At 56.6% G+C, this 27,880-nt stretch overlaps 1 protein-coding gene across 2 annotated transcripts in view; it reads right to left on the bottom strand.

The window, feature by feature from the left end:
* CRISPLD2 (cysteine rich secretory protein LCCL domain containing 2) overlaps window positions 1-27,668 on the bottom strand; it is a 62,992-nt gene extending 35,324 nt beyond the window's left edge. Inside the window, exons 1-6 of one of the 2 annotated variants that reach the window (XM_021705690.2) lie at window positions 27,530-27,668; window positions 12,498-12,812; window positions 7,981-8,099; window positions 5,355-5,487; window positions 4,787-4,902; window positions 1,636-1,736 (exon numbers count right to left, since the gene is read on the bottom strand). In XM_021705690.2, coding sequence (XP_021561365.1) covers window positions 1,636-1,736; window positions 4,787-4,902; window positions 5,355-5,487; window positions 7,981-8,099; window positions 12,498-12,737 — 709 coding nt within the window. In that variant the 5' untranslated portion in view covers window positions 12,738-12,812; window positions 27,530-27,668. Of the gene's footprint in view, window positions 1-1,635; window positions 1,737-4,786; window positions 4,903-5,354; window positions 5,488-7,980; window positions 8,100-12,497; window positions 12,813-16,743; window positions 17,001-27,529 lie in introns of those variants that run through there. The other variant, XM_021705691.2, reaches the window with a different exon arrangement.
* Window positions 27,669-27,880: the final 212 nt, after the last annotated feature.

The following is a 27,880-nucleotide window of genomic DNA, read 5'->3' as shown; positions in this document are numbered from 1 at the left end:
GGGTCCCGCGGCTAGAATGTGGCCGGCATGCTGTTCCTAAAGCAGGTGTGCTGGGCTCTAGACCCCGTGTCTCGTGAATGCAGGCTTCGGAGCGGGGATATCCGGGCGGGGGGGTTCACTAAAGACAAGCGTGTGGAGCCCCGCCTCGGAGACAGAGAAGAGGGGTGGGCCAACGGGAGAAATTACAGTTAACAAGCCTCCCTGTCTCCAGGGCTCATGACCACGCCGCCCTCGTACCTACGGGCGCCTGCAGGTGCTCTGGCCCCTGTGGGAAGCACCCTCCCCTGCTCTCACCCCGAGGCTGCATCTCCCTCCTCGACGGCCACCTGCTCAGGAGGCCTTCCCTGACCCCACCAGATGACAGCCAATGCTCTTGCTGTAAGCTCCCTGGGAAGACACATGTCACTGCTCATGGCCATGACCCCACTTGACCCCAGTCTTATGAGGGTAGGGCCTTAAGTGTCAGGTCCCATGATCATCCCCACAATTACCACCTGGCAATGTCCTGCACGTGGCAGGTGCTAATATAACACATCCATACCGAATGCGTGGACTCCCTCACTGGAGCCTGACGTACCCAACGGAAGCCTGATGTTGTCATGCCCGTCTTGGGGCAGAGCGAACGAGGGGTCTGAGAACCAGCCTTGAAATCTGCCCCCTGGACACTCCACTGCCCGTGGATGACACACGATCCAGGGAGCAGCACGAACAGGTTTGTCTCGCATCCGGATCCTTGCACCTCCTGCCCCTCGGCCCCCACAATGGGCAGAACCAGCAGTGAACAGCTAGCCGAGACAACAGGGCCCCTGGGCCACGACCGGGTCTGGGACCCCCACCCTAGCCCACCCGTTTCCGTACCCCAGAGCCCACCAGACTGACAGGGAAAGCCCGGTGTGGAGAGCTGCCCTCTCCTGCACGCCCGCACCTCGGGAGACCCTCCCTGCTGTCACAGGGCCTGCCGGGGCAGCCACAGGGACAACACGTCCCGAACACGAACACCTGGTTAGCCCCTCAGGCCCAGTTCCGTCCCCCTGGGACAGAGCCCGAGAAAATACTGCAAAACGTGAGCAACACTTTAGGCCCCAGATACGTTACTTCTAGTAGCGGGGACAGTGGAAACGTCCTGAGAGGCCGACTAGAAACAAGGGGCAGGATACGTGGCAGATACACGGCCCCTGAAAGCAGGGCATCTGCCCAGGCCGTGGCGGGGAGGGAACTGTGAACATCTACGGCAAATCCAGGCGAGGCATCGGCAAGAGGCAAACAGGGTGGAAGGAAGGAGGCCATCAAGGAGAAAGGCCACCCCTGCCCAGCCTGGAGGTCACCTGGGACGGGCACAGTCTGGTTTGTTGTGTATTTAAGCCGTGAGCGCCAGTGACAGCAGGGACGCGGGTGCGCCCAGCACCCACCTCAGGGTGTGGCCACGGGAGAGGCCTCCTGGGGGGACATGCCAGCGCAGCCCCGTGTCCCCAGGGAGCCGGGGGCTGAACCCCGGGACTGGAGGGGGGATCTGCCCACCACACACGGCTGCACAAGTAGGGGGAGGGGGCACCTTGACTTCGGTGTTCCGTTTTCCCGTTTGACCCACAGACAGAGGGGACAGCCACTCGGGGCGGCTTCGAAGTCACTTCCTACCTCGGTAACACAGGTTGTTCTTACAGCTGCCTCCATAGCTGGGCGGGCACTCGGAGCAGGGCCGGCCGGTTTTGTACGGGGCTTCTCCGATCCAGTTGCCCCTGCGGACACACCAAACACACCATCAGGAGGGGCCGCCACCCGAGGGCCGGGGGCCCCTCCTCTCCCCCTTCCTGGGCCATCCAGGGGAAGAAGGAGGGTGTGTGTGCTGGGTAAAGGGGGAGAGGCAACTGCACGGAGCCTAGAGAATTCTAGGAGAATGCTGGTCGGGAGCTGTGACACATCCTTCCTCCCCAGCACCTTGGTCCCCTCGTGTTGGGGTGTGTCTTACCACCCCCCGGGCCCCACATCTGCCCGTGTCCTGCCTTACACGACTCTGAACACTGTCCCCCACCCCCCACCCCAGCCCCAACCCCTTTGTACTGGAAGGCTGCTGAGCTCCCCCCTGTTAAGCCGTTTCTCAAAGGAGTAAAAGTCAGCACGTTCTAGGGAGTACCTCATGTTTACTAAGCTCCTACAACCAGGTCCCCCCATCCTTCTGACACCCAGGAGGGACGTGCTGGAATTCCATCCTTTTTTAGAGGAGGCCACTGGGGCTCAAAAAGGTTAGGTGACCTGCCCAAGGTCACACAGCAAGCAAGCGGAGGGGCTCAGAGCCTTTGAGCACTCTGCCCTCACGGTTGGGACCAAGGTCCCTCCTGATGTCATGGACACCGTCCCACCTCCCTCTGAAGTTCCCAGGCAGGAAAACTGGAAGCTGGTCAGGGCCTGGTTCTCCGGGAGCCAGGTAGCAGGTGCAGAGCAGTATCCCCAAGCCCCTCTCCCAGAGCCTGGGCCTTTGGCACACAGGCTGGAGCCATGCGTGACCGGGGAACAGTCTCTGTGACTCCTTCTAGAAACTTCCTTCGGGGCTGACCTGATTGGTCACCCATCTGTTCACTCAGGAAGGCAATCCAGAGCCCCGCTACTAAGCTAAGCCCGGCCCCGGCCACCCTCAGCCTCCCTCCGCTGAGCAGTCCAGAGCAACTCCCCAAGTTGGACCCCAGCCCTACCTGCCGTGTGACCCCACCGCTGCCCTCAGCCCTGGCCCTCTGTCTCCTTCTCTGTAACAGGGGCCCCATCGGGAGGTTGTGTGGTGACAGAGTGATGGGCCCTCAGACCAGGGCCCTGCTCATGGTGAAGGTCGTGTGCTCTGCGAGCGTTTGCTGAATCAACAAGCTTGTCAGGTGGCGTTTCTGACGGCTTTTCAGGGAGGTCGGGGGCCTGGCTCAGCGACCTGCATGGCCAGGGGCTCGGACTCTTGAGGAAAGACGCCATGGATACCACACAGCAATCAAAACGGCCCACTGAACAGGCAACACTGCGCACAAATCTCAAACGCACGGTGTTGAGCAGATGCTGGGCCCGAAAGGGCATACATGTCTGGTCCATTCGCGTGAGGGTCCAAACCAGACACTGACCAATGCAGAGAGATGTTGGATGGTGGCACCTCTGGGGGACATCCTGGGCCCCTGGAAATATGCTCCATCTTGAGCTGGGGGGTAGTTACAGGGCTATATACGTATTATACGGACTGACTGTGCATCTCCCCCCAGCACCCGTTAATTCCTGCGTTGAAGCCCTGGGGGCACTGTGTGCGGAGACGGGGCTTCCCAGGAGGTAAGTGAGGTGAAATGAGGTCACGGGATAAGGCCTGATCCCCCAAGACTAGTGTCCCTAAAAGAGGAGACACGAGGGAGTCTGAAGAAAGGCCACGTGAGGACACAGGGAGGAAGGGACTTGCCGGCATCCGGCCCCGCCGTGCCTCCTCCTGAGACGCGCAGCTCCTGGGCCTCGGTCATGGCCGCCCGCGCTGGCTAGCCCACGCAGACACATGTGGGATTTATCGGGCCGCACACTTAAGACTAGTGTGTATCATCCATACGTTATTCTTTTTTTCAAGAAAACAGCTGGGCGCTGAGAAAGGCAGAACTCTGTTTCTGATAGGATCTTCAGGTGTTTTTTTTTTTTTCTTTTTTATACAGAGTGGAATCGAAATATCCCTCACGCCCCAGCGGCCACTCTGCCGGGGATCCCACCATCGTGGGCCAGTTACTGCTCGTCCACGGGGCTGGCGTGCCCCCCCAACCGCAGCGATGACCTCATCCGCCCGCCCTCACGCCGGGCCTGTGGGCTGTCAGACACTTGACGGAGAGCATCTATTTTCCTCCTGACCTCAGCGATTCCTTCTCATCCCACCTCCTCACGGCCACTCCTGACCCAAACCAAGTAAGTGAGGTCATCCTCATGTCATTCGGTCACTGAGCATATATGCCTCAAGGGCATACTGTGTGCAGGGCCCGGTGCTAGGCGACGGCCGGCCCCATGGCCGGCATGCAAACCACAGGCCATACCCAGGGAGGGCAGTGCTCCAAGAAGCAACACATTATTTGATGAGCAAAGGAGGTGAATGAGTCAATTGAAGGATAGATGGCACACTCATGATATCAGGATGCTGTGAGGAGGAAGGGGGCTGAGACACAGAGGCTCCGGGTGGCCTTTTCTAGAAGGGAAAACATAAAAATGCAAAAACTAGGTGTAGCATGTATACGTTTCCTAGAGTGCTATCTGCTGCATATTTTCAGAGAAAAAAAAGAATATCGCTATGGCACACACCGCTGGTTGGCCAGCCAACAGCTATTCTGGCTTCTGATTTGCTCAGGGGGTCCCAGAAGATGACTTGCAAAGCCAGTTGGGCAATTTCATTGGTTGAAGCCAATTAAGGAAATCTTGTGCTCCCCACCCCCCCCCCCAATCTGTGAGGAGTCTAGTTCTGGCCAATGACATAGGGAGAAAGTGGGCCAGGGCTGAGAAAGGCCCAAGAGAAAGCCCTTTTCTACCATTCTCTTCCCTTGAGTTTGGGAAGATGCGATGCCCGATGTTCTGCAGCCATCTTGGAACGACGAGGATAGGCTCGTACAGCAAGGAAACAGAAAGAGCTTGAGTCCTCACTGACACTGCGGAGCTTTTAAGTTGAACTGGATGCATCAATGTCTAGATGTCTTGTTATGTGAACCAATGAAGAGACCTCACCATTTAAGCCAACTTTAGTTGGGTCCTCCGTGCCAGGCAAATGCATCCCAACCCATACAACCATGTTCCTTGTTCTTACTTTGGAGAGTAATTGCAGACGAGGTAGACCGCATTCTCCCAAACATCTCCCCAAACGTTCATCCTCTCGCAGGTGTTCACAGCACAGCCAATCTTGTTGGTGGTGGCCCAGACTATCTGAAAAGATGACATCCACGTGTCAGAGCCAGGGACAAGGCAGAGCAGGGCAACGTAGTCTGGCCTGGATCTCCAGGGTGCTGGCGCTAAAGGGGTGTATGCTGTGAAGGGGTGAAGGACCAAATTTTCTCCTTAACCCCCTGAAGATCCATGTTTGTTAAACACACACACACACACACACACCCAAACAAAAACAAACCACACACGAGGAAAGTGTGCTAGCGATGGAAAATTGCCATACAAGTTTCTAGCACTTACTGCCCGTTTCTATGCTTATGTCACAAATCCAAGCTCAGCCCAGCAGCCGTACTTTAAGTAACACCAAATTAAAGGAAAAATATTATGGTAATGACAGGGCAGTTTTCCAACTGAGCAGCAGTCCTGCAGGGCCAGGTGAGTGATGGGGTCTGGGGGTGCTGGGCTGAGGTCTCAGCTCGGGCCTCGGGGGTTACCTGTGTGTAGTGGGTGCACATGGGCCCAGAGCACCTCTCCGGACACCAGGGGTTGCACTCGTGGGGGTAGGGGTAGGTGTAGTCCTTCACCTCGTCATACCAGGACTGGACATGGAAGCCGGGAGAGCGGTACCTGAGAGGGCAGATCAGCTAGTTACATTCCAGCCACCACACACGCGACAGACCGAGACCACAGCTCACGGCACAGCCACCCACGGGGCGGGCTGGAGAAGGGGGCTGCTGTGGGCAAACAGCCCCAAATCCTGCCCAGCACCTGCTGTAAGTGCCTATAACCCAAACTTGCAAGGAGCTCACCTGGGCATCCCCGGAGTGCCTGGGTTCCAGGAATTTCCCTGGGTGGCCCACACGCCACCTGTGTGTGCAGGAGACATTTGCCTGGCCCCCAGTGAGTCATTGTTTATATTACAATTATGTATTTATGCCCATGTAGACTTGGGGAAATACATGTAGCCCACGAACCCCCGATTTCCCAGATATGATTGTTAAAACACAACTTGATTGAAAATGTGAGTCCCTTTAAAGTCAGTGCAGAGGAAAACAGTGAATAAGTAACTGTCCAGGTAATGCACAGAAGGGACGCCGGGGAAGGTCTGAAAGCTGCAAAATAGCCGGCTATGGGGGACAGGGCACATGGGTCCCCATCACCCCCGAACAAGAGCCTAGAGGCTCACATTTCTCTATCATCGTGACTGGCTTCCTTCCTCAGCTGCTGGTGGGGGTACCCAAGGACTCAGATACAAGGTAGAAAATGAACTGAAGATGCAGAAACCTGCAGGGATGCAGAGCCCTGCTGTCACATGGGCAAATCCTTTCCAAAACTTCCTATTTAGGATCTGATCCCCTGAGCCCTCCCTCACCCCCACCCTGGTCATCACCATGGGTGGCCACTGCCCCCTCGCTCGGCCCCATCCACCAGGTTGGCATCGTTGCTTTCTTCCCAGGAAAGGAAATAAACTGAACACAAATCACTGGTCAGCGTCACCAGCAAGTGTAAACAAAGCGGTTTCGATAGAGAGAGAAGACACGAGGGGTCTGGCCGTTTCTGAGAGCACTGTGGTGAGCCGGGCAGTTAGAGGTCTTGTAACAATTACCATCAGAGCCCAGAGCGCATGGTGGTGGTCAGTGATGTGGCCGGGGCCTGCTTGGAGAAGGACGCTGGCAGCCACGGAACCACGGAGCCACAGGGCTGTGTGGGGACACCCGTGCCCGTCCGATCCCCCAGAGTGCCACGGCCAGGCTGCTGCAGGGGCCCAGAGAATGAAGGGGGCTCTTTGGGAAAGCAGGTCGGCACTCAGCATCCCGCAGGGGCAAGCCCTCTGTGCCCCCCGCACCATCAGTCCCAGTACTAAGCCTGATGCAGCAACAGCAAGACCAGATCCAAGAATGGCAAACGTTTGGGCTCTCGGCTCGATGGCCCGAAGGCAGCCTTGACAATGATCACCATGACGGCTACGGAATAGAAGAACTGTCTGATACCATATGAGAAGGGGGGAAAGAATTAAAAGCTGTCCTGGCCACCGTTACCACGAAGTAAAAATATGCCGGCCCACAGCCAGATGCTACACAGGAGTCCAGGAATATTCTGGCTGCTAAGCCAGGCCAAAGGAATGATGGGTTTTTTCCCTGTAGACATTTTCTTTTCATGCTACCAGAAGACTGATTTTACAAAAAGCAGAATTCACCAGAAGACAAAAAAAAAAACAGGTGTTAATTCACTTCCGTGAAGTCTGGACCCCTTATGACACCTGCTCAGGTTCTGTCCTGGAAAAGCACTGACCTAAAGGAAGCCGGCCGTTGGCAGCCACACTGAACGCAGGCGCTTACGGAGCTGGGGAATATCTGGGCTGCAAGACAGGCACCCTATGCTTTGAGGGGATACTTCAAGACCGGTCCAACTTTTCAATGATGCCGGCAAAGCACAAGTGGGCCTTGAGCCCCTGGCCAGCCCTGGGTTCGGCCCCAGAGGACTTGCGTCCACAGCACCTTGTCTGGCTTGTTGATGAGTTTGCACTGGCGAGAAGGCACGTTCCCCACATCCCCTAAGGAAACCAGCCCTCAGCCAGGTGGGTGCTCAGGTGCATGCATCTTAGAGACCATGCTCAAGAGCCTCCTCCGGGCAAGGGGGCCTGGGTGGTGAGGGCGAGCCTCCCCAAGGCCAGACGAGGAGGGGAAGGTGAGGGACAGCTGCTCGCCAGGTGGAACCTGGCTGGACCTGGAGAAGGAGCAGAACCCAGACGTGCCGGGGCAGAGAAGACACTCTAACCAGCACTGCATAAGCAACATCCCCGTGTTCCCAGCTCACCCGGCCAGCTCCCTGCCGCAACGGGCTCAAGAATCCTTTCAAGGAAGTGGGATGGAACCCCCTAGCTAGAAACCCCGAGCCTGGTGATCAGTGTCTGGAGCCAACAAGCAGCCTCGCATCCGTTTTGCCACTTACTTGGAAGTGGCCCTGGGCACTGAGCCTGTTTCCCCACATTCAGACGGGCACGGGGGATCCTGAGGACTTAAACGTGACAACGGACAGCGAGCACCAAGCCCAGCACACAGTAGGTGCTCTGCAGGGGCGGCCAGTTCACAAGCGAGGGGGGACCGCGGCAGCTCTTACCTGCCCCAGTGGACGGCCAGGTTCTGCCCAAGGGACACCAGCAGACTGGTGGGCCCGTGCTCCCAGAGGCACTCGTGAGCCCACGCCGCCGCCGACCGCTCCAGCTCCTCGTCCCAGGTCTGCAGGGAGAGGAGACACGGGCCGCCAGGGTCAGGGATGGTGTAAGAACGAAACCTACAGCCACGGGCCCCGCGTGGACCCCACACGGAGCCCAGACCAGGTCTCCGTTCTCGGACACTGGGGTCCACGCAGATGTTGGACAGGCTCCTGACCCGGCAAGCGGGGAGGGGCAGGGCAGCAAAGAACTCAGAGCAGCCCAGCCCACGGCGGTCCTCGCAGTTCCTGCTCTGGGCTCCCACTTGGCCGGGATGCTGAGGCAAGCCCCTTGCCTGGGGGTGCCCTCGGCGCAGCCCTGTGAACATGCTGAACACCACAGAACTGTATGCTTAAAAGTGGTTGAAAGGGTGAATTTTATGTTTTGTGTATTTTACTGTTCTAAAAAGAAAAAGGAGCAAGAAATGCCTCTGTCCCAGCCCATCCTACTCTCCTGCAGCACAGGCCACCCGGACCCAGGGGGAGGGGGTGGGGGGCAAGGGCAGGGTCTGGGCCAGAGGATCTGAAACAGGCTGCACCTCCCGTCCTGCCTCCCCGCCAGCCCAGGAACGCACATAACTCCCCGGGAAGGAACACGGTGAACAAAGCAGGGGGCTCACTGCCCTCCGGTCAGCTGCTGTCCGTCCTCCTCCCAGTCGCCAGGCGGGCAGGCGCTGTTCCCTCTCGGGGGCGCCCCAGCCCCCGGCACACAGTAGGTGCTCATGGGAAGACGGTCAGGCAGAGCCCCAGGACCTGGCCGGGAATGGGACACTGACGGCGCTAACTGCGGGCCCCCAGGACGGAACATCATGAAGCCGAGCACCTTCCCAACCTCCTGCCCAGCTGCCTCTTTCCGGCCTCAATGCCGGAGATTGCGGAACATCCAGGGCGAGTCCTGGCCTAGGGCAGACGCCTCTGCGGACCTGGGGCACACCCCTGGACGCAGCCCCCGTTTCGGCTGCAGTGGATGTTCTGGGTACACTCGGACATCAGACTCTTCTCTTGACGTGCCCACCAAGCACTGTGTCCCTTCTGCCTGGGATCCTTCTCCCAAGCCCGGGACAGCCTGAAGTGGGGAGGGGACAAGCTGCCTTCGGGTGAGTGATCCTCCTGCTGCTCTCTTTACTTAGCAGATCCAAGCCCCCGCTCCCACCGGGAGACCCCGTAGTATACCGTGATGTTGGACTTCCTCCTTCCTGTCTTCTGGACTTGTGCATCACCCCCTCCCCGATAAACTACCCGAACCAACTTGGTGGCTCCATCTCCAAGCAAGCACCCGCTGATGCTCCATGAAGGAAGAGACACCATCCACTGCGAGGGGAGGGCAGTGGGGACAGGAGGGAACACCAAGATCCCTCTGGCCATGGCCAGCTAAGGCCCTTCCCAGAGTCCAGGGAGGCAGGGCAGAGTGCGTGCAGGCGCTGACCCCACCCCGAGGCTCACTAGCTTCTCAGAAGTTCACTATTTATTCTGATTAACGTGAACCTGGTGTGCCTTTGGTCCGCGTCCATAATATTTTCTACAGCTCAGCGGGGATGGCTGTAGGGAGGGCCCTGGCAGATCTCTGGGGGTTAAGGCTTCCGAAATTCTGGCTAGAGGTAGAGGACGCAGCCAAACAAGGACCTAGCTCTCCCCTCCCTGCTTTCGAGGCCTCCTTTTGGGCCCGCCCTGCACCTCCCACCCTTCACCTCCCACCCTTCACCTCCCACCCTTCTCTTGGCTCCAGCTGTGCCTGGCACATAGTAGGACCTCAGAGAGGCACAGGTGAACATTCTCTACCCCCCAAAGGGAGGACTGGAGCAAGAAAGAGGGAAAGAGCCAGGCAGTGGGGGGCACTGGTGAGAGTGTGGGGCCAGGCTCTGCCCCTTGCTGGCTGTGTGACTGTGGACAAGCGGCTTCACCTCTCTGAGCCTGTTTCCCCACCTGGGCTAATGATGTCGCCGGAACAGGATGTGGGGGAAGGTTGAATGAGCAGGCATCAAGCCCCCAGGCGAGGTGCCGAGCAGCTCTCAGTAAACAGTACCTGGATATTAAGGAAATTAACTTTCTCAAGCACCTACTACGTGCCAGGGGCAGGGTCAGGCCCTGTACCTGAACACCTGCCACTTGCCAGAGAACATTATTAGCACCACTTTCTTATTTAATTCTCAGAATAAGCCCTTGAGGTTAAGTTATATTTTCCCACTGTTGCAGACAAAAATACCCAAAAAACAAAAAAAACCCCTTGAGGCTAAGAGAGGTTAGGTAACTTGCCAAAGGTTACACAGCAGGAAGTTAGAACTTTAACAACCCAGCTTTATCTGGCTTCCCAGGGGTCTCATCTTGCTCTGCATGCTGTCACCAAGGGCTGGTCCCACTCCACTAAAATAATAAGTCACTAAAATAGTAACAGCAACAGTATAGTTAACATTTATTTAGCACTTATGCATTATCTCATCGACTCCTCCGAACAATCCTATGAGAAAGGTACTTTTATTGTCCCCGATTGTGCAGGTAAGGAGACATTAACACAAAGAGACTAACTAATCTGCCTGAAGTCACCCAGCTACCAAGTGGCAGGCTGGCTCCAGAGCCCGTCCACCTATAAAACTTCAGAATAGGGTATCTCGACTCTTCGGAGTTTTAATGTCCGCCTTTCAGGGCTACGGCTATTTCAAAAGGACCACGGCCGGAGCCCCAGCAGGCACGGCTGAGCAGGAAGCTGGATTTTCAAGATACTTTCTCAAATGAGTGCCCCTTGTTTGGGTGGAGACCGGAACAGATAGGCAGGCCTGGGGTGGAGGGGCTGGGCCTCGTGCTACCTCCCCTGCCTCGGGGCCCCTGCTCAGAGTCGTCGCCAACACCACCAACGAAGGCCCAGCTTCCCTGACAGGCAAGCCATTTAGACCTAAGGACCCAGATCCCAGCTCCACCCCTGAAATAACACAAAATAGACAGGAAAGCATGGCAGGCTCGTGAGAGGCTGCACTGACGTTCCCTGCTGCCTATGTGAGCCCTGCTCACTGCACCGAATCTTCCATACAGCCCTGGACAAGCACAGAGTGGAGATGTGAAGACCAGCGTAAACTGAGCCTGTTCCCAATAGGAGGCAGGAAGCAGCCAGGATCCCCGGGGTTTGGGGCTCAGTAAAGCTCCCTGCTCCCTGCTGGGCACCATACCATATAGGGCCTTGGGGTGGGAGGCGGCCCAGGAGGAAGGCCGACCTATACAGAGAGGTGGAGAGTGTCCTCTCCCCCCCCGGGGACCGGGCCAGGTGTCAGGAAGGATGGGGGAAGAGTCCACACCGAAAGCCACCAAGAATTCTACTCTAATTCTCTACGTCTTCAACCCTAAAAAGGCCTGCACCAGCTGCTGATGCATTAGTATTTTGAAAGGGTGCCCGCTCTTCCTAAGATTAGCACAACCCCTTCAGAGTAAATGCCTGGGCCATGTTCTTGAGGAAAAGAAGAAATGGTTTCATAACGAGTTCCCAAAGGACAGCCTTGCTTCCGAGGGTGTTTGCCCAGAAGGGCAAGCCTTTCATCTGCCCTATAGCCGGTGACGGGCCACCTCGTGAGGGCAGAGACGGCGACACTGAGGGGCTCCCAGGCACGCGGGGTGCTCCCTGATCATGAGCACCACCTACATCAGAGCCCAAGGCACCATGAAACGGGACAGTAGAGTCCAGAGGAGGGAGAGAGCTGGGTCCTGAGTGAGGCTTGCTTACGATGGGATAAGGGACGAGGTGGGGACAGGACTCCTGGGGGAGGGAGGGCCTGGTGGCATCTTCGGGGAACACCGAGTGGCCTCTCAGGACAGATGAGCTCGTGATCGAAGGCCTCCAGCGCCGGGCAGGAGCATTTGGGCTCCATCCTGGGCACAGAGGGCCCTGAGGCTCCTGAGCAGGAGACAGGCTTGCTGAAGGTCAGGAAGGGCGCAGGAAGCAGGGCTCAGGGCGAGCCAGCAGGGGACAGCGTGGGAGGTGAGAAGCCCCAGGGCTGATCGAGGTGCTGGGGGGACAGGCTGGGCAGAGAGGAAGCGGGCAGGGGCAGTGGGGGTGCCAGGGTTTAAACTGGGCGTGGGATGGTGGCTGCGAGCCTGGGTCCTGCGGTCCGTTCTGCCACCACCGTCTCTGACCTCGGGCCTCAGTTTCCTAGTCTATAAAACGGGAGAAAAGCAGCAAGTGTGTCACAGGGCTGGGAGGATGGGAAGCGGTCCTGGCAGAAACAGAGGGGCGCGCGTGGATGTGGGGCCGGAGGCATGGGCTTGGAGGGCCGGCTGCCCCTCTGCTCCTTACGTATGGGATTTCCCCAGGCTCACGGGAGACCCTCCACTGTACCCTCTCTGCCAGCCCCTCGCTGACAGACACCCCATCTCTCACGGACTCGGCCCCGTTGCTGCTCAGACGGAGGAGGGCGGCGGGTGGGGCTGGATGAAGCGCTTACCATGTACTCCATGTTGGAGGCCGGGGGGTACACCTGGCCCCTCAGTTTGTTGTGAAGCATGAGGATCTCCTCCTTGTCCGACCTGGGGATGGCCCTCCGGACCCGGGAGTGGGGCTTGTCCTGCTGGTATTTGCTGAGCAGCTTCTCCAAGTGGGTGACGTTGGGCAGGAAAAAGCCTTGGGCTCCGCAGACCAGCAGCACCAGCCCCAAGGGGACGACTCTATTCAGGACACAGCTCATGGCGCCACGCAGGGAGCGAGGACCAGGGGGACCAAGCAGGCTGGGCTCTTGAGGCAGCGCTGGGGCGCAGAAGCTCTGAAGGAAAGCAGAGGGCAGTGGGGGGAGAAGTCGATCAGTCTTAAACCAGCTCTAGCGTGAGCTTGAGCAGTGAACAGCTATCCCTCTCCCCACTTTGCAGACGTGAAAACCGAGGCTCCCAGAAGCTCAGTAACCGAGGTCCCACAGACAGGAGAGGTGGAGCTACCCTGGTTCCTCTCTCCCTAGACGGTCACAGAGTGTCCGAGAGGACAAGGCAAGGCTTGAAAGAGTGTGTTTATTCACACATCTCACCTCTGCTTCACCTCCAAGGGAGAGTCTGTCAGTCACGGGAGCTTTCCTGGGCATCTAGTTTGTGCTATAGACACTGCGCCTTACCCCGGGGAGCTCCCACTCGGGCTGGGGCGAGAGACGAGGAAAACCACAGTCCCCACCTGCGGGGCAGCGCTGACCGCGGGCGAGGAGCTGGAAGAAGGAGCTGCGGAACCCCGCCAGGGTGCTGACCCGCCTGGGACCCCAAGGGGCCGTGTCCTTCCATCAAGGCTCCTTCGGTCTTCCCCCACACGAGCCGCAACCCGCTCTCATCAGTTGAGTTGGCTAGGTTTGCAAGACAACATCCAGCAGAGGCATCGGCAGGGGCACAGCGCGGAGGGGCAGGGAGGCAGAGTGTGAGGCTGAGCGTGGAGCCAAGGAGCCATGGGAACCGGGCAGTTCCCTCTCTGACCCTGGCAACTCTCCAGGGTCCTGACCGAGCTTCAGACAAAAATAACCACCATCCAGCAGGGAGGCCCGGCATTCTCTGGACTGGATGAGACGCAGTCTCCCTCCGGGGGAGTTCCCTCTGGGGCAGAGTCCCGGGGATGGGACGGCACAGAAGGACGTGTGTGCACTCGCCTGCCCCACTGGGAATCAAACCAGTAATGCAGACCCCTGAGGTCCCGACTCCTCTCCAAGATTAGTCACACTGCCATATATGAACATTTCCCAGCTGCAGAAGGCCAGGCCGACGGAGATGCCAAGACACTGACGCTGGACTGCCCTCGTTGACGCAGCAAGAGCAGAGACCCACGTCACGGAGCACCCACGGGGCGTCATGACGGCATGGGGTCTGCGGCACTCTCTGCCTCAGCAGCTTCAGGGCCAGGTACCCCCGAAGGCATGAAGCAGAACTGCTCCTAGGACTCAACTGTTCCACTGGACTAAAGCCTGGGTGGGGTTTAAATCACCAGTGGGCACCATTCAAACGACTCTCATGGGGGGACAGGTAAATAGACGGTGGGGCAGTCGGGTGGAGTATTACACAGCAGGGAAAAGGAACAACCTAGAGCCATGTGAATGTCAGCATACGTAAGTCCCAAATCCAGTGTTGGGTTAGAAAAGTAAGTTGGAGAATATAACACTAATGGTCCTATTTACGCCAACTTTAAAACATACAGACCACAGTTTGTGTAACTTACAGGTACACATGGATACAGACACACATACATATATGTGTATATTACATGTGCATATCGTACACATATATAATACACACATATACATGTGTCTGTGTGTACATATGTGTACATAGGGGTGTTTATATAGTAAAACCACACCTGAACCAGACCAAGTTTGTGGTGCTGGTTGACTCCAGGGTGAGGGATGGGGAACTGGGAAGGAGAATATGAGGGACCTCGTCTCGATCTTTAACATATTATTTGTATTTTTAAAATCTCAAGCAGATAGGGCAAACTGTCCACCTCTGTTCACTTTAGGGGGACAGGCTGAGTTGGGAGGAACGGCAAAGCGGTAGCCCAAGGAGGGTGGGCGCAGGGGCCGGACCTGGGTGGGGAGCCCATGCTATCCTTTGGACGTCTCTGGTTTTTAAAAATTTCAATTAATAAAACAAAACAAAATGCCAAAGCATGAAAAGACAAGGAAGCAATTGCTGGTTCCATGTGCATCCTTCCGGCGTGTTCTCCTGAACTGGTGAGACCTTATTCCAAAAGACGAGACAAGCCGCCTTCACTGTGCACTTGATGGGGCCGCCTGAGCCCAGCACTTGGAGGCTGGTCCTTGTCTGCATGGCCCCACAGAGAATTTGTAAAGCCTCAAGGGCAGCTTTTGAGTTGGGAGCACTGTTTCCGGGGTTTAGTCACACACTCCCCACAGAGAACACAAAGGACAGGAGACGAGACATTTCTCCAAGGGCCTCCTTGGCCTCAGCTCAGCCAGTCACTACCCGGGAAACGCAGATATGCCCTGGGTCGTGCCGCTCACAGCGTCGCAGGGGAAGCATGCCCATCGCACTGTTGGTTCTGAGAGTGGCCTGGCCTGGCGAGAGCTCAGGGGACCTGGGGGTCCTCGCTGGGTAGGAGTGAGGCCCAGATCATGCCGCTCCTGCTAAGTCTGGGCTGCAGGACGACACCAAAGGCTTTAGCAGAACCGTGAGGACGAGGTGGCCAGAGGCTCTCCTCCTGGGACCCTGCACGGTGCTGCTCTGGACTGAGCTGTGGTCCCCCAGATTCACAGGCTGGGGTCCTGACTCCCAGAACCTCAGAATGTGACTGTATTTGGAGACAGGGCCTTTAAAGAAGTCATTAAGTTAAAATGAGGTCACTAGGTGAACCCTGATCCAATCTGACAGCTGTCATCATAAGAGAGGGGATTGGGATGCAGACACCCACAGAGGGAGGATCCACAGGGAGAAGGCGGTGTCTACAGCCCATGAGAGAGGCCTCAGGGGACAGCAGCCCTGCCCACAGCGGGGGCTCAGGCCTCCAGAAGTATGAGAAAATACTGGATGAACAGGACTGCGGTCCCAATACCCCACTGGCCGCTGTGGGAAGAGGTTGGGGGGGGGGGGTGCAAGGTAAATCAGGAGGCCAAGGCCCACTTCCCAGGGGCATCACCAGCACCCTGGGCCTGCGCGGCCCCTCAAGCCTCTGCCGCCCCAACAGCTTAACCAGAACTTAGGGCCTAGACACTCCAGCCCCTTTCTGACCCACCATCAGACAATTTAAACCCTTTGTTATATGAGACGCGTGCACTGTCCGAGGCTGCTCGGGGCTTCCCAGGGACAAGTACAGTCCCCGACGGACCGACCAGGGAGGCTGACACTGAAGGAGACCTACTGCACACCAGTCCCTGGATTTCTCATCTCACCCACCTGATGATCCAGAGGCTTGGGTTCTACTGCTTCCATTTTACAGAAGAGGAGACTGAGGCCTCTGCAGTGTCCGGAAGAGCCCAAAGTTGTACAGTGGGTGAGCAGAAACTGAGCACTGGGATGCAGCCCATCCCGCCCCAGGACCCTTTCCTTACACTGCCCTGTCTCCCCGAGAGTGGGCTTCCTGGAGTGCCCGGCACCAGCCTGCAGGGGAGGGGGCCCCACGGCAGCCCCATCCACGCTGGCCTGCAGGTCAGATGGTGGTTCCTGGCGGTTAGAAGACACCTGTGTGTCACCCCCAGGGGACTAAAACCTTACATCATGGTGACCTTTCACCAAAACACGCCTCCATCACCGGGCCTGCACGCACCCAACCTCCCTGCATCGCTGCACCTGTGACTCCCACATGGCGAGCTGACCTCCGACCCCGGGCATCGACGGATGCTCTCTGAAGAGCACTCTTTGGACCCCCGGTTCTCCGAGGCTCGCCAAGGGCAAACCTCATTTCTAGAGAAGGCCTCCTCCACTCTGTCACCCCAGCCTGTCTCCGGTGGCTGCAGACACGCGTCGCGGACCGCTGAACAGCGCAGCCGAAACGCTCTCCGGAAGCTCTGGTACTCCTTTGCCACAGTTGCAAACCCAAGCCCGTGACCGTACAGACAGGACTCCTGAGAATGGGCCAGATGTCAGGCCCCCAGGGAGGTGGGGAGGAGGACCAATGACGCTTTCAGGCCCCAGGGCCCGTGGCAAGACCCCAGCCTGGCTAACGAAAGCCACAGGGAATCAACTTCCTACAACACTGCCCAGGGCCCCTAAACGTACCTGGAGCCCACCAGGGAGGTGGCGGTTTCTGACCCCATTTTACGGGAAAGAAAACTGAGTCCAGGAGACACTGCCTGGTGTTGGTGAGGCCGTGCAGCCCGTTGGAGGTGGAACCAAGACGTGAAATCCAGCTTTCTGAAAGCGTGGGGGACTTTCAGCCCATGGCCGGGGTATCCACTCTGCAGCCGCCCCGCCGCCCCGCCGGGGCTGTGTGGGCCCAGAGGGGATCAGCAGAGCCCCGTGTTCCCAATCTAGCAATGGCGCCTCCTCAGGGTTACCTCCTGGGCAAGGCCACCCCCAACCCCGCCTCTCGGGAGCAAGTGACAGAAAGGGAGTGCGTGTGGGGCTCCGTGCGTCACGCCACCAGGGCTCTGCCCGTGTTTGGGAGCGTCTGCCAGGAAGATGAATCTCAGCACTGCGTTTGTCGACCGGCAGCTCTGAGCTGTGCCAAAGCTCTTCCCTCCTGCACATGCTGTTCTCACAGCTCATCCCACGGCCCCAACCTGCCCCCTCCTCGCCCCGGGCCAGCCCCATGGATTCCTGCTCTTTTGGCTACGATTCAGCTCCAGGGTCACAGCTGAATCATGCCCCAACCACACCTGTTGGGCTTGTTCGCTGCTGAATCGCTGACATCTGACACGTCGGTGTTCAATAAATATTTATGAAATGAATGTGTGGGTTGCATCCTCCTGAGGAAGTCAGGAGAGCCGTCTAAGGACGGTGCAGGGTGCAGGCCCTCCGGGAACACCGAGCTGAGTCAGCTCCTGGCGCGGCCCCTCGCTGGCTGCGTGGCGTGGGCACGGCGTGTCCCTGCTCTGGGCCCCGGCCGCCGCGTCTATATGGTAGACGGGAATCACGGGGCTCGTCTGACCTCAGCGATTCAGCGGTCAGTAAGCCAGACAGGTCTGTGGACATGCTTCAGCGCCAGGAAGCTTCCAGAAAGCAGCGTCCTTTTATCTGAGGAGCAGGGCTTCATCCGCCTGGCCTGGTTAGGGTCAGGGGATGAGCTGTGTGATGAGCAGTGAACGAGATCATGAACATGGGTGCTTCATAAGCGTTAGTTATATTCATGAGAATGACAACACTACATGCACCACAGAGGCAGTGTGTGAAGAAGTTTCTAGAAGCCCAGGATTAATGACGGGGAGTAAACACCATTCTCTCTTCATTACAGTATTTCACAGCCCCACCTCTGCCTTGATACAAAAATCTAATTTTTAAACATCATATTAAATGTGTAACGCGTGCGGGGTTTAAAAACTGTCTCCTAAATTCGAAACACACTTTACTCAAGACGTGCCTTGAGCCATGGCCACTTTCTCCCCAGCTTTCTGGGGAAGCAGGTTCCGAGACGTCAGGAACCGTCGTGAAGCCCGGCCGACTCGGGGTCGCGAGTGCGGGGCCCCACGTTGGACTTAAAATTTTTTTAAATCAAAACAATAAAAAGGAACCAGGTCTGGGGCATTAATGTTGACTCTCTGGGCAGGAACTGCCCGTACGTATGTTCATGGTCATTTGCACTGATAACAATGACCCAGTTCACGTGCCATGAGGGCCAACGTGCTCCTTCCGGGGCTCAGTCTTAGCTGAGTCAAGAAGCCCTAGGTGCCCTAGATCTCACCATGGCCGCATCGTGTCTGCTCATACTTTCTGCCTTTCCCACCATACTGTGCACCTGCTGAGGGCTGGAACCAGTATAAGCCGGTAAATGTCCAAACACCGAAACTCCAAAAAATAAAAAAAATAAAATCACCCTGATATGTAGTGTTTGTCAGGTCCCTCGGGACAAACATTCCCACGGTGGCCAATTTCAAGCAACCCGTGTGAGATCACTGACGGTGGAATTTCTGGAAAGACGCGAGATGGCACATCACTGTGTGGTCTTTCCACCACAGGGATGGGACAGGCACCGATCACCTCACGGGCAGAGACGGCAGTGAAGTGTAGGAGAAGGCTGGGACAGGGTAAGTTCTGAGTTTTCATTACGTTCGTTGTAAAGAGGACTCATGTTAACTGTAAGTGCATGTCATTTGATGTTTAAGGGTGGTCTCTGAAAATTTAACAAAACGCAAGGAGCCGGTTCCAGCCCACCGCTGGCTGGCCCTGAGTCGTGTTCCAGTTCACACCCCAGTGAGTATTAACTGCTCCACAAACATTTGTCGCAAACACCATAGCCAGCCGTTCTGGACGCGACCCTGCAGTGGGTCCTCCACTCCCGTAGTCCACAGGCTGATGGGGTCATGGCCTCTATGGGCCCTGTCCTACAGGTGAGGGAACCGAGGCTCCAGACAGAGAAGCCACTTGCTCACAGTCACACAGAATGTCTGCGAGTGCCGATGCATATCGTCACACTCTTGCCGCTGGCCCGAAGGTGAGCTCTCCGAAACGTCAGGGCAGCTCTAACCTCCCGCCCATGTCAGCCGGGCTCATTCAGGAACACGTCCGCCCCATGTGACAGCAGCTAGCCCAAAAGGCCAGGGGTGCCCCACGCTCTGCTCTTCCTCGGAAGCACAGAGGGGAACGCAAAATGTGAGTGGGGCCAAGGGCAGATCACAGTCATACCCACAAACCACCCAAAATTCCAGGAATGAAGCCGTGGCTGGGAGGAGGGAGGAGGGACACCCCAGCATGTCTGGGGCAGATCCCGGGACTGGCCAGAACCTCCAGGGACGAGCATCTGGGTAAGCACCAGACACCCGGGATGGGGGGGGGGGCGTGGAATCTCCCTTCCTCGATGGGATCCAGTCGGTTTTCCTTAAACTCTTCCCCATGGAATGAGGGCTGGATACAGTAGGAGGCAGGCTTTTTTCCCTTCCCTGCAGCCTCCCCACCCCCAGCCCTGGTTGTCCACAACTAAAGACAGATGGCCAACAAGAGCCTATGCGAAACCCATTCGATTTTTTTTTTAAAGATTTTATTTATTTATTTCAGACAGAGAGAGAGAGAGAGAGAGCGAGAGTGAGAGCGAGAGAGCATGAGCACAAGCTGGGGGGAGGGGCAGAGAGAGAAGCAGGCTCCCAGCTGAGCAGGGAGCCCGATGCAGGACTCAATCTCAGGACCCTGGGATCATGACCTGAGCTGAAGGCAGATGCTTAACCGACTGAGCCACCCGGGTGCCCCCCGATTTTTTTTTTAAGATTTTCCTTATTTATTTATTTGAGGGAGAGAGGAAGAGCAGGGAGAGGGGCAGAGGGAGAGGGAGAGAGAGAAAATCTCAAGCAGACTCCACCCTGAGCATGAAGCCCAAAGCGGGGCTCAATCTCAACCCCGCGCGATCATGCCCCGGGCCGAAATCAAGAGTCGGACGTTCAACCATCTGAGCCACCAAGGCATCCATCAATTTCTTAAATACTATGTGGAGAATATACAAAATCTTAGGCAAAAGGAGAAGAGAGCTCATTTTGCAAAAAAAAAAAAAAAAAGAATTAAAAACCAGATGTGTTTAATATAAACCAAGATCGTAAATAAGAAAAGCCATTTAAAGTGACTGGATAATAAATCAATATATTCTCAAAATACCCGATATCTGACTCCAGGGGCCCCTCGCCTGCCTTCTTGCCCATGTGTGGATGTTTAGCAAAGCTTCAGATAAACATCAGGAAACCACGGGCTCCCAAGGACTGCTCCAGGGCCGTGAGGAAAAGCATGGATGTCAGGTCAGACCCAGGTTCGAACTGTGGCCTCACCATGTAGAGCCTCGTGCTGCCCAAAAGGTCCCTCGGCCTCTGATTTTCCAGTTCCTCAAGGGGGACAATGAGGCCCTGAATTGCTCACAGGGATAGAGGAGGGAGGGTAAGAAGATGAGGAGAGAATTAGTGGTTCTGGAGCTGTCTACGGACGGTCTTTCCTTTCTCCTGGGTGAGTTCAGGCATCTCAGATCCTCTCTGCTCCGGGCTTCGGGGCTGACACCACCTGCACCAGCCTCCTGCCTGCAGTGCCTGATTCATGGTATTCAGTGGTATCTGTAAGGGTGAGTCACGGCCCCTGGCTCTGAACTAAGCTCCAAGACACACGGCTCAAGAATCCTACAGCACCAGGCTATGGAACCTCCACACGGCTGTGCAGACAGAAATCCCAGGGCAAGCCCCCGGGTGGCCACAGAGTCCTTCGCATGTGCAAGCAAGCAAGACAGTCTGCCTCGAGAGAGGGAGGGGACATCACAGCTAACAGACAAAGACAGAAGGCGTGAGAGAACCGCCTGGGGAATGGGATGGTAACTCCAGGCAGAGGAAGGACAGGGACCGCTCTGGCTGGGGTGAACAGCAAGGTCTCGCTCAAATCTCAAGGAAGGGGAACCCCAGACAGCAGGAACCACAAGGTCAAAGGCTCCGGGATGGTCCCCGTCTTGGCATGACTGAGGACAGGCACAAAGCTGTGGAGCTGGGAGGAAATGGGGTCACACAGGAGGGCAGCGCCAGGTGGCCAGGGGCCTGGAAGACCATGGTGAGGAGTCCTGCTTTTACTCCAAATGCAAAGAGGAGCATCAGCTGGTGGGGGGGGGGAGGTACAGCCGAGGTGACAGGGTCTGACTTAGGCTTTGAAAGCCCATCAGCATGCAACGACACAGGGCAGAGCTCAAGACCGAACAGAAGAAGCCAGACTCCAATGATTAAACAGGCTCCGTTCTGTTTATGTCAAGTTCAAAACCAGGCAAAACCAACCTATGCTATTAGAAGTCAGGAAATGGTTCCCCCCGGGGTGGGGGGGGGGGAGGGGCCGGGGGGGGGGGGGGGGGGGGGCAGCTCAGGCTCCCTGCAGCTTGTGCACTTGGGGAAAAGTCACCCGCCAGCGCACCAATGAGCGCGCACTCCTCTCTGGTAACGTGAAACTTGAATACAACTTTTTTCAAGTTTGAAATCGCTCCGGCTTCTAAGAACGGACCAAGAGAAGTGTGAGACGCAGCAAGGAGGAGGAGATCCTCGGAGCTGTCCCCAAGGAGTCTCAGGGCTGAGGCAGGTCCAGGGCCTGGCCTCCGACAGCCCTTCAGACTGCAGCCCAGATAAAGCCCCGCGCCCGGCGGGGGCCTCCCCCTTGGACCAGACAGCGACTCTCCCAGACAGGGCCCGGTTCATCCCAAGTCTGAGAGGGCACTTTGTCCGGCAGTGCCAAAGCTGCAAATGCCTTCCCCGCCAGTGAGGCCCGAGCCTTGAAGGTTCCCGGGAATAAACAGGGTTTTCAGCGGCCAGGCGCTTCCCCGGGAGAGAACAGATGGGCTGTGTCGGAGCTGGTGTGGGGCAGAGCGGGGGTGGCGGCCGACGCTATACATACACTCAGACGCATTTTCAGCGCTGTTGAGGAACTGCTCATTGTTCCAGAGGGGGCGTTTGGGGCTTACAAACAGATGTATTTTGAAAGCTCCTGGGCACACAGGGGCAGGGAATGTGCTCCGAAGGAAGATGCTAGACTCCTCCGGACACTTGCTCAGGCCCCAGAGCAATGAGTGCCAACAAGCTGAGTGTTCTTCTGGAAGAAAAGCCATGAATCTGCCAACAGCTTGTGAAGGGGCCTCTTGATCCTGCACGGAGGTGGCCATCCCAGCCCCCAAGGCTCTTACTCCCGTCTGGCCGTGTGACCTCTCTGGTCGCACCAGGCCCTGTATCCAGAACCTCCCACACAACTTCACATCCACCCCCACCAGCCAGCCATCCCCACCCCATGTTGGTGCCGGGGCCCCAAGGCAAGTCTTCATCAGCTGTATAGGGTGGCAGGGCTCACCTTCAGGCCTGAGCCAGAAAGTGCCGGAAGCCTCATTAAAACAGATTGCTGGCCCCACCCTCGTAGCTTCTGATTCAGGAAGCCTGGGATGGGGCCTGGGAGTCGGCATTCCTAACAAGTTCCCAGGTACTGCTGCGCCCCCCTTGGAGGGGGCCCCACTTTGACAGTTGTGGCCCCAGACTGGAACAGTCTCAAGTCTCATGCCCCACCTGAACGCAGCACTTCCCAAACTCCCACCCTCGGCACACCTACCTCCCCCCCCCGCCCCGCCCGGCTACCTGCGCCAGTCCATACTGTGTACTTTTATGTAAGGTGGCCCGCACCCTCAATGCGGACATTTCTCCTTGGAAAAGTAACTTTCCATCCCCACCATTTGCAAAGAACATGATCACTTCTGCCTCGAACAGAAGGCAGGAGTAAAACTTCACGTGTTGAAAACAGAACAAAGCGAGGGCCTCCCAGCCGGCCACGGACGCCAGCCACAGACTTTTATGCCGAGGGCGCTCTGTCTTTGCCACAAGGGGGGAGCATGGTGTGGGGCAGCTGTTGGGTTCAGGCAGCACGCCCGCATTCGCCTTGACTTAAAAGGTCAGCTCCTGGAGGGGGCGCCTCTGAGGCTCGTCTGTGCACAGGCTCGGTCGGGACCAGTGAGGGGGAACACTGCTCATTTCACGGTCATCTGTTCTCAAGTGCAAGCCCCACAGCCCGTGACAGGAAATCCAGACCCAGGGGGCACCAGGGTGGCTCAGTCGGTTAAGTGCCTGACTCTTGATTTCAGCTCAGGTCATGATCTCAGGGTCATGAGATCGAGCCCTGCGTTGGGCTCTGCGCTGGGCTTGGAGCCTGCTTGGGATTCTCTCTCTCCCTCCCCCTCTGCCCTTGCCCCCCAGCCCCCCGCTCCCCAATTGCACACATGCTCACTCTCTAAAAAAAGAAAAAAAAGGAAATCCAAACTCACCCTACCCTCAGGGCAGACCCTTGCCACTCTGGGCCTGAGGGCCTGATGCTCAGACTCTAGCCATACGGAACTCCTTGCCATTTTCCACGGGTGCAGGCCCCTCCCCATCTCCAGGCCTTTGCATACACATGGTCCCTCTGCTTGGGGCACTCTCTATCACCTTTCCTAGCCTCTGCTCTAGAAGGATTTCTCAGGCTCTTATCAAGTTGGTCCCAGCAGGTGCCATCCAGCTCCCAACCCTAGAGAGATCAGAGTGGGTTTTTTCCAGTCTGGAAGAACTTTAGAGCAGGCTCGATTCCAGGACCATTTGACTACGAATGAAATGGAAGCTCTATTCTTCTTCCTTCTGGGATACTGCCCTCCCGCACTCACAATGGGACACGGTTCAGAAATTTGGGTTGAAAATGTGGGATTTCATAATTTATAATTTTTTTTAAATGATGGTCCAGAAGTTGCATGATCCGCATTATGAATTTCTTTTTCCCCGGAACCTGTGGTTTTTGTCTAAGCTGACACAGCACTTCAGACAATCAGAGAAGATAAATCTCCCTGGGGCTGAACCACGAGAAACTGTCTGTCCTCATGGCCATGACAAGGGGGGGGGGGCGGAGTCTGTCCAGGAACACCCACAAGTACACAGCCTGGGGCAGAATGCCTCAGACGGGATTCTCCACCAGTTGCTGCCATGACCCTGGGGAGAATGCCAACACCTCCCCCAGAACACCCAGATTTCCCTGCGTCCACGGCGGAGGGCCCTGATCTGTTCTGCAGTGAGATGACCTGAGTCTATGCTTCTTCAAGAAGGAAGCCAAGAAGGGAGAACACGGTTTCCTCCATAAGTTAACTACAAAGTGACCGTGTGACTTGGCAATCCCACTTCTAGGTGCGGACCCAAAACAACACAAAGAGTTGGTCCAACAAAGATGTGTCTACACGTGTCCACAGCAACGTTGTTCACAACAGCCAAATGGTGGAAACAACCCAAACGTCCATGGATGGAAGGACGGATAAATGAAATGTGGTCCATCCACACAGTGGAATATTACTCGGCCATGAAAAGGAGCAAAACGCTAATACACGCTACAACATGGAGGGACTCTGAAAGCATCACATTGAGTGCAAGACGCCAGTCACAAAAGGCCACATATCACATCATTCCATTTATATGAGATTTCCAGAATAAGCAAATCCACAGAGATGGCAAGCAGACTGGTGGTCGCCGGGGGGCTGGGGAGGAGAGACTGGGTAACAATGGCTACGGGGTGTCCTTTGGGGGTGACGAGGACATTCCAGAACCAGACAGGGGTGCTGGGTGCACAGCATTGTAAACATGCACAATGCCACTGTGCTCTACGCTTTAAAATGGTTAAAATGGTAAATTTTGTACTTATGCGTATTTTACCACATGAAAATAATTTTTTCAAGGAAAGAAAGAAGAAAAAAGGTTATGGCGGGTCCTACCAACCACCATCCAGATCTGCCCTCGCCTTCCTGTTCCAGAACACGGTATACCTCAGTTAGGACTTTCGGAGAGGCTCAGGGTCCCCGTCCTCTCAGAAGAGCTGAGCAGCTACTCAGCTTCATTAACTGAAGATGAAATGAAATGATGCCCGTGTTGTATTTTCCTTTCTTGACAAGCCATCAGCCCCTTTGAGTGATGCTGGGCTTGCACATCTGGGACTGATCAAAAACCAGTGAGTTTACAAAAAAAAAAAAAAAAAAAAAGCCTCCTAGGTCTGGAGCAAGCAGACAGAGAGGCACCTCCCATACGTAGTAAATTACGCTGGTGACAGAGCAAAGAAATGTTCCAGCTCCCACAAGGCCAAAGAGGTCAGCATTTGAGGGTCCCGCCTCTAAAAGCCAGTTTTCAAATGCAACCTACAAAAGGCCAGATATCCAACGAGGGGTCTTGGAGGGAGGGATGAAGTGTGGGACTCCCAGAGGCCTCGTGTTCTTCTGCCAAGGCTCCAGACCCTCCCCTGCCAAGCCAGCTCTCCTCTGTAGTCCAGAGGCTGATCTGGGTCCCAGAGCAGGGCTGTCCACACGCTGACACTGATACCTGTCAGCAGAGTAGAGCCCCGGCCCCCGTGTCAGGGTATCCCCTGTCCAGGCCCACCCCTAAGTCGGACAGGGATCCGGATCCCACATGGCACGAGAAGCCCTCTCAGCCAGCTCTGCTGTGACAAACAGCCTTCTTCCAGAGGCTGGGGTGGGGCCCAGCCTGGAGGGCCGCTCTCCCCTGCCCTGCCTCTGTCATGTCGCATACATGCCTTCATCACTCCGAGACTCAATTTCCTCCTTGTAAAAAGGAAGACAGCCCAGTGTCCGCCTCCTACGGAAAGCCATGAGATGACCCATGTAAAGCCCAGCCACATCTGGCTCATGCTGAGTGTCAGGTACACATCAGCTGCCGGTATTACTATAAATGTAACGACTCCCACTCCTACATCTTCAGAGACTCTGTAAAGAATCCAAATCGCTCTCTTTCTCCTCCCTGGGTGCATATTATTGGGAACCTGGGGGCTTGGGCTTAACTCTGCTGAGAGATTTTACTGGAACCTCTCTTAGACAACACAAAATTTTGTGTGCAGGTCAGGTCCAGAGGTGGAGTTAGTGGTTGGGCAAAGAAATGTCTTAAAGGAGGCAGGACCCAGCAGTTAAGAGCACAAGTCTGCAACCAGACAAACCTGGAGGTGACAGCATGGCATATCAGCTAGGAGACCTTCTGCATGATCTTTACCTCTTTGAGCCTTGGTTTACTCATCTGTGAAATGGGGATCAAGAGGCCGACTGCCCAGGTGTGTGGCAGGGATGAAAACGCAGGGAAGTGGCATGGCCTCACACCTGTCACACCAGCAATACAGCTCCCACACCTTCTGCTCCTCCTTCCCGTGTGGAAACAGCCAGATCAGAGGCAGAAGCAGAAAATGAGGTGCACAAAACACCAAGAACCTTCAAAGGCCCCCTCTCAGTCTATTTGGAGAAGAGGGCATGCCTCTCATCTTGTTCTGCTGGACCCTGGGCTCTCACCTGGCAGATTTAGACCCTAGATGACCCTACTGGGGAAGGCAGGGACACCAGATTCTGCCGGAACATGGCACCCAAATGCTCAGGGTGGAAATGTACAAACCCACTTTGCCAGGCAAGCTGGGCATTTGCACAGGCTCCCAGCTGCTTCTCTCAACTGGAGCAGCAGCTCAGCCTTTGGATAAAAGATGCCCAGCTCAAGTTAGGTTTCAATGAGCAGGCATCAGCTGAGCCTTTTCTGACTCGTCCACCAGCCAAGTCCTGGCCAAGGGAGGCTCTGAGTCTGCACCACACAAGGGGCCTGCCCTGGCCCTGTCCATCTAGGGCAGCTGATCTCCCTGGGACCACAGAGCCAAGTCCTCAGCTTCCAGCACAATTCTTCCCCCACAAGGAGTGTATGCAGATGTCCAGTCTGGCTGAAGAGACCCAGCATGTTCCCAAGCCTGCAGGAACTCTGGCATGCCCCACACCTGGACACGGAGCTTCGGAGGCAGAGAGAGCTGCCCTGGCTCGAACTGGACAACTCACCTCCCCTCTCTGACCCTCAGGATCTTCATCTGAAATATGGGAAGAGAAAGGCTACCTCACAGGTTTGTTGCAAATAAAATCATAAAGGGGCGTGGCCCTGTAAACCCTAGCAGAATGCACACACCGTTAGGATCACCCGGACCATCCACACGTGGATAGACACATTCAAACCCTTGCCACATTCACACCATCAGTTTTCCATTTATTGACGCCCACTGTGTACACAGGAATGCAACAGATGCCAGCGAGCTACAAAGGGAGGCAAGAGCACTCAGGCTCAAGGAGCAGGAATCTGCAGTTAGACCGGCTTGGAGTCCCGACTCCCTTGCTCCCTGGTTGTGAGGTCTTGGACAAGTGCCTTGGTCTCTCTGAGCCTCAGTTTCTCCATCTACAAAAGGCCATGCGGCTGAGCCCGGTTCTGAGCCGCAGGTAGCGCGCCCAGCACAGTGCCTGCACAGAGTAAGCCCCAAGACATGGTATCTGCTCTGGTTAATTCAGCTCATAGATTAGTGGAGTGGATCGCAGCCTGGAGAGGAGAGGAAGCGAAGTCACACTTACCTCCGCAGGGCTCTCCAATCACCACCACGCCGGTGTCTCCCGTGTCGTGCAGCGGCAGCAGCGCGCACACAGTGGACACGGTCGGCACAGCGGGTCGCACAGGGGGTCTGTCGCAGGCACCACACACCGGGGCAGCGGAGGGATGCGGTGGATGCAGGGGCCTTGCGCGCAGCCTCTTATAGAATCTCCGCGCCACGCCCCCGGAGGCCGGCGGCGCTGATAGGGCCGCGACGCGTAGTCCCGCCCCCGGCCCCGCCCTTCTCCCCTCCCCGCCCCCCCGGGAGTCCCGCGGGCGCCAGGAATGGGGGTGAGGGGGCAGGGGGCGGCGCGCGCAGGGCTGGACCAGAGCGT

Source organism: Neomonachus schauinslandi, chromosome 16 (assembly GCF_002201575.2).
Source record: "Neomonachus schauinslandi chromosome 16, ASM220157v2, whole genome shotgun sequence".
Classification (NCBI taxonomy): domain Eukaryota; kingdom Metazoa; phylum Chordata; class Mammalia; order Carnivora; family Phocidae; genus Neomonachus; species Neomonachus schauinslandi.
Note: the sequence above shows the minus strand (reverse complement) of the source record. Positions and strands in the feature narration are given on the sequence as shown.